Genomic DNA, 6,194 nt, shown 5'->3' with positions numbered 1-6,194 from the left:
ACTTTCGCATTTATAATATTAGAAGGATAGGTATCTCATCTCATGGACTTGGCGTAACTTTAAAATAAACGTGCTCAGTACATACATTACACACACACATGATTTAAGAAAACAACATGGCCGCAACATAGGCAATCAGCTGACAGGTGTGTGTGTGTGTGTGCGCACGCGCGCGCGCGTGTTTGTGTGTGTAGTTGTCAGCTGATTGCCATGTTGTTTTCTTAAATCTCGTACTCGGCACAAGTCAGGTAGTGACGTCATATAAAAATGTTGCCAGAATGAGTACTGACCAAACATTTTCTATCTCTTTTTTCATACGTCACCATGGGTGAGTTAGAAAGAGATAAACAGCTGTTTGTCATTAATGTGTCGATTTGATATGTATTTCTATTAACAATTTTTGTATACTTAGCTCAAAAAATTAGGCGAATTAGGCTACTTTGAGAAACAAAAAATATTAGGCGATTTAGGCTACTCGGTAGGAAAAATTAGGCGAATTGAGTTAGCTGATATCTGGCAACCCTGCCGCCGGCGGGTAATATATCAGTCGAGTGTGGTCGAGTGTCACGCGCGCGCCCGTCAGGACGCTGGCGTGCGTTGTAATACCTAATTCTATGATCGAAGTATTATTTAAAAATGGACATAAAGAGAAAGAAATATTATTGTGCGGCGTTCGGGTGTTTAAATTCGAAAAGAAATCTACCGGATTTATCTTTTTTTCGCTTCCCAAAGATGCTGAAAGGTATGTTGTTGGCCATGTAGGTAATCAATAATTTTTAGGATAGTATAGGAACCTAACCTACCATGACTACTGCTCAGAATGCGTTCGTTCGTTTTAGCCAAAAATGACGTCCACTGCTGGATAGGGATATTNGCGGTCGAGGACGCCGCACGATCAGGAACGGCCGTCTTAGAAATAACACCCGCTACGTCAGCGTGACGTCATATCGTTCGATCCTGTTGTCTCTGTCTTAGAGAGGGAAGGCACGAGAAACCGGCCGCCCCGCGCACCGCGACACTTTGCTCGAGCGCTTGGCTGTGACGGACGTTCTCTCGGTTCAGGGACTGTGATATTTGTGACCTAGATCATTATTTCTGCCATAGGCATATTTCTTTATTACGTTCATTTGATTTGTGGAATTATTGATGTCGGTTATTTAATAAATCGATATCTGTTGGTGCCGTACATTACTTTTAAAAAAGCACTCTCACCTCTGATCCTTAAGAAGAGTTTAAAAATATCGAAAAATATTTATACTTTCTATAATAAGTATTGGTAACTGTAGTAACTTATAGCACCAAATATTACATATTTTATTATTTATTTAGTACTAGCTTTCCGCCCGCGGCTTCGCCCGCGTGGAATTTTGTCTGTCACAGAAAAACTTTATCGCGCGCGTCCCTGTTTCAAAAACCGGGATAAAAACTATCCTATGTTCTTTCCCGGGACTCAAACTATCTCTATGCCAAATGTCATCAAAATCGGTTGCGAGGTTTAAGCGGGAAAGCGTAACAGACAGACAGACAGACAGAGTTACTTTCGCATTTATAATATTATAGTTGGGATTCAAGAATATGTTTGAAAAGTTTGCTAGACAGTTATAACAATTTGGGATTTCCCAAGAAAGATACAAACCTCAAAAATGGACTAAAGTTGTCTTGTTACTTTTCACTGACTAGTCTCAGACGCATACGAGTATCATTCACTAAATTTAGGACCACAGGAGGCCAAAAATGGTATTTGGAATTTTATTAATACTATATTCTAAAGAATGAAGATCTTAATCTAATCTAGTTGCTCGTGTTTCTTAAAAATAACTTATTTATTTATTTTATAACAATAACTTAACAAACAAAAATAATGAATATATTTTATGTCGTTATTACTAATCAATATTATTATATTTTTAGAGATTGTCGAAACCATAATAAAACATCATTTAATCATTTTGTTTACAAACGATCGACGACCGAATAAATGACTATCAAAAATACACTAACAGCTTAATAATAAATGCATACATTTTAATGAGGCACTTGTAGATCACTTATAATTATTCTCTTAGCCTAAGTATACAGGGTGTTAGATAAATAGGTATATGAGCCGACACTAGCCTATGTTAACATGGGCATATAAATGGTATGGTGAAGTCAGAAAATTGATATCTTCATTTTAATAATTTTAATTTTCATACAAACCGGATTTTAAAAAAAATATTTGTATGAAAATTTGAAAAATTAAAATGATGATATCAAATTTCTGACTTCACCATACCATTTATATGCCCATGTTAACATGGGCTAGTGTTGGCTCATATACCCATTTACCTAACACCCTGTATAAAATTATTATTGAATTACGTGAAATTGTGTCAAAGAGGGTACTGCATCTTTTGTGTACTTAAGTAAACAAGTAAGACATATTTCAAGCCTAAGAGTAGGCGCACACCGTTGATTTTACGTCGACCGATAGTAGTCGGGCAGTTGATCAGTATGGGCATGTATGGGAGTGCGCACACTACGCCGATTCGATTTGGCCGATTCTTCATACAATTTAAAATCGGGCACAACTATCGGCCAACTAAAAATAAACGGTGTGCGCCTACTCTAATAAAGCAATCAATCAATTTCGCATCATTAATAAATTATTGAGATTTAACTATTAAATTTAGAGATTCCGAACATAATTTGGTATATTTTTGTATTGTTTACTGATGTTAAATCTAACATTGATTGTTTTATAATCAGTCTTTTAATTTAAAGAAATTATAAATTAATTACCTCTAAGTACGTCGCAAATATGTTGATAAACTCGTTTTTCTTTATTTTGGTCTGTGACTGATCGAAATCTCTAAAACGTAATTATTACGTAAAAATGCTGGCCTGGCTTAAGACCTACATCTTATATCTCAATTATATTTTGCAGAACCGGATCTCCGTGCATCCCTACTGTTGACCAGGATACCCTGGCGCTCTAAAGCCCATATCGTACATGGGATTGCTTACACTCGAGGTGGGAGGGTAAGCATCCAGGACCGGTGCCGTGGGGCTTATCAGAGGCTGCTGTGGGTATCCTGGGTACGCACTGACCTGATTCGATGGTGGATGTACCGCACCCGGGTATACATTAGCTTGAGGATGTTGGTAACCTGGGTACATGTTGACTTGTGGGTTAACGGATTGAGTGTGGAACGCATTGACTGGATTGATTTGGGTCGTCGCGGGCTCTGATTGAGGGAAGTATTCTGGCACCGGCCCCGAAGGCAGGCTGTGTGCCATGGGATGCTCGTAGCGGCCGTCCGTGAAGTTGGCCAGCGGTATCTGCCCCATGAAGATTTCACCTGCGTCTTCCAGGTCGTCGGTGCATCCTGACAATTTGACTACCACCTGAAATTGATAAGCTTGCGTCAGCTAAAAGATAAATTGGTAAAAACAAATGCTGTAATAATTGTAATATAGGGAATTAGGGATATGGGAGGTTGCTATAGATATTTAAGCGCTAAAGAATATGAGGGTTCAGCTAAGTCAAATTACAAATTGTATTTATTACGGGTTTCAGAATTTCATAGCATTCATATGATTAACATTGTCTACAGCTTAATAATGGCGCTCCATGTTGCTGAGCGTGGGTTTAGTTTTGGTTGACGCGAGCACTTCTTCTGGCGTCGTGTACTTGGCCACTGGTTGCCGGTTTTGGAAGCGGGTTCTTACCTTGAAGAAGTACCCGATATCCATGATACCGCAGCTGTCCAAGTTAGGCGCTATAAAAGCAGGCAGCTGGAGCTCGCACGAGTAGTGACGCTCCATGTTGCTGAGCACAAGTTTGGTTTTGGTTGACGCGAGCACTTCTTCTGGCGTCGTGTACTTGGCCACTGGTTGCCGGTTGTGGAAGCGGGTTCTTACCTTGAAGAAGTACCCGATATCCATGATACCGCAGCTGTCCAAGTTAGGCGCTATAAAAGCAGGCAACTGGAGCTCGCACGAGTAGTGACGCTCCATGTTGCTGAGCACAGGTTTGGTTTTGGTTGACGCGAGCACTTCTTCTGGCGTCGTGTACTTGGCCACTGGTTGCTGGCTGTGGTAGCGGGTGCGCTGGAAAATGACGCGATAATACCTCATTTGTATCCCAATGAACAATGTTTAATAGTATATTTTAATGGTATCTAGATAACCAACAATTACGACGCACAACCAACATTGTTTAAACATTTCATTTAACCCTGATTCCTTTTCGTATAAAAATCTATGAGGGCAATCACATTTGACAGCTCAAAAAAGTCAAGTCCAATTCTCAATGATGCAGTATTTACAATAATATTTAAATAGTTTAGTAAAACTTACTGTGACAATCTGCAGTATAACCTTCTTCACTTTACGATTTGCCTTGTTCTTTACATTCACCGTGACCGGTATGACCTGCCCCGGGCAGAAGCCAGCCACAGGAAGCCCCACATTTATCGTCAGAGGCCGGGGGCTGCAGGAGCAGCTAAACACTTCTTCGAAAGATAGGGTTTGCGGTTTCTGGGGAAAAAAGGTTAATTGTAATCCATGCAGATGAGGCACAGAAGTGAATAATGATAAAGCCCCGTCTGTGAGCACGTAGAATTTTGTACAATGACCCCTAGCTACCCATCCTTATCGCTCATAATTATATTGCTGTCGCGACTGTGCGACTGGCACCCGCAGTAAGTGTGCGAGCGCGATAGCAACATAATTACGGCACCCGCAGTAAGTGTGCGAGCGCGATAGCAACATAATTACGCGCGAGCGATAAGGATGGGTAGCTTGGGGTCATTGGAAAAATTCTACGTGCTCACAGACCAAACTATAATTGTATTTTTTTTAATTTAGGTACTTAAAGGCAAATCTTTCTAAGATTTTACTCACAGCTATTTCAGGGTCTTCCTTATTCAAGTCAGTAGGTACAACCACTGTAAACAGTTTCACAAGTTCATCCCTTTTCTGGATTGGGTACTCCATAGTTGCCCTAATTTCGTAATCCACTTGCCCCCTCTCCCCTTGGAAGGATGAGGGCACAGTTGGCGGTATTTGGAACTGGATCGGGAATGAATGAGGGCCTGGTGGTAGTTGGGTTACACCTGGAAAATTTGGTTCATATCTATAAAGTACGTAAATGCAATCAGGTAACAGGCTTAACAATGCATCACTCATCTAGTATTTTTCATGAAAAATAGCTTTTTATAATATGCATCCAGATAATTATTGTAAATAAAAGTATTATCACTATTCTATTATTCAAAAGTTGACTCATAGTATGCATTGTTTATTTTTACAGATGGCATCTTATCTAGTGCTAATATGCATTACTAATAGAGTAATAGATAAAAAGGGAATATAATACAATAGATAATTCCTGTTGTAATGCATTGTTATAGTTATTATAGTCTAAACAAAATATGAAACAAAAAAACGAACCCTGCCCGCCATATAAGCACTGCACAACATTGAAATACTGCTCCTCCGCTTTGTACTGCACAGTCGTCTCAAAACTCCTTCCATGCTGTTTGTGTTCTTCACGTTCCGACCATATCACTTGGGCCATGCCCAAAAACTGGATATTAATCGCTGGAAAATAATAAGAAAAATTATTGAGTATGGTCCAACATATAATTTGAGAGCATAATAATATTGGCCTTTACATACCTGATACATTAACTGGCTCCCCCAGCCTAAAGCTGACATTTCCAGTAATGAATTGTCCACGATAGTATACAGCTTTGTCACTGTCCAGTGTTATTGTTCCATTAGCAAAGCCAACCTCCATTGCAATAATTTAAACGCACACTTGGAAGGGCAACCTAGTCAAGAACCAACAACTTCTTTTTGTAGACACTACATACAAAATACAAAGATAAATCTTGATATTTATTTTTGGGATCTTCTTAGCTCAAAAATAACTTTTTCTTTCTTACGGAGGAGGGGAACGAAGTACGCACTGCAAATTTACACCAATATGTACATGAAATTAATTTTAAAATTACAAAACAAACAACTTGCAAATAAAGTTTTCAGAAATTCAGATTTTCAAGAGGGTGGGCGGGCCTCTTGCTGCCGAACGGTGAAGGTCAAGGAAGGGGGGTGGGGGGAATCTGTCAATTTTGACAATGACTAATGGCGTACTTCCGTGGTTCAGTTTACGCATCTCATCATCACAACTTATTTATTACAAATAC

General features: G+C 39.5%; 1 protein-coding gene across 3 annotated transcripts; it reads right to left on the bottom strand.

The window, feature by feature from the left end:
• Positions 1-2,405: 2,405 nt before the first annotated feature.
• On the bottom strand, positions 2,406-6,103 carry LOC114362011 (arrestin domain-containing protein 2). 3 transcript variants are annotated; one of them, XM_028317252.1, is made up of 8 exons: positions 5,934-6,102; positions 5,665-5,853; positions 5,437-5,586; positions 4,888-5,099; positions 4,342-4,521; positions 4,058-4,092; positions 3,712-3,865; positions 2,406-3,387 (listed from the first exon to the last, which is right to left on the bottom strand). In XM_028317252.1, the coding sequence occupies exons 2-8, from the start codon at positions 5,783-5,785 to the stop codon at positions 2,947-2,949; spliced, it is 1,293 nt and encodes a 430-aa protein (XP_028173053.1). In that variant the 5' UTR covers positions 5,786-5,853; positions 5,934-6,102; the 3' UTR covers positions 2,406-2,946. The 3 variants fall into 3 exon arrangements, with proteins under 3 accessions (XP_028173053.1, XP_028173054.1, XP_028173052.1); XM_028317253.1 differs by having other exon boundaries at positions 3,712-3,883; positions 4,076-4,092; positions 5,665-6,102; XM_028317251.1 differs by lacking the exon at positions 3,712-3,865 and having other exon boundaries at positions 3,904-4,092; positions 5,665-6,103.
• Positions 6,104-6,194: the final 91 nt, after the last annotated feature.

The sequence above is a fragment of the Ostrinia furnacalis genome, unplaced genomic scaffold (genome assembly GCF_004193835.3).
Source record: "Ostrinia furnacalis isolate ACB-3 unplaced genomic scaffold, ASM419383v2 OfSCF6106, whole genome shotgun sequence".
Taxonomy (NCBI): domain Eukaryota; kingdom Metazoa; phylum Arthropoda; class Insecta; order Lepidoptera; family Crambidae; genus Ostrinia; species Ostrinia furnacalis.
The sequence above is the reverse complement of the archived record's forward strand: the minus strand, read 5'-3'. Positions and strand labels throughout refer to the sequence as shown.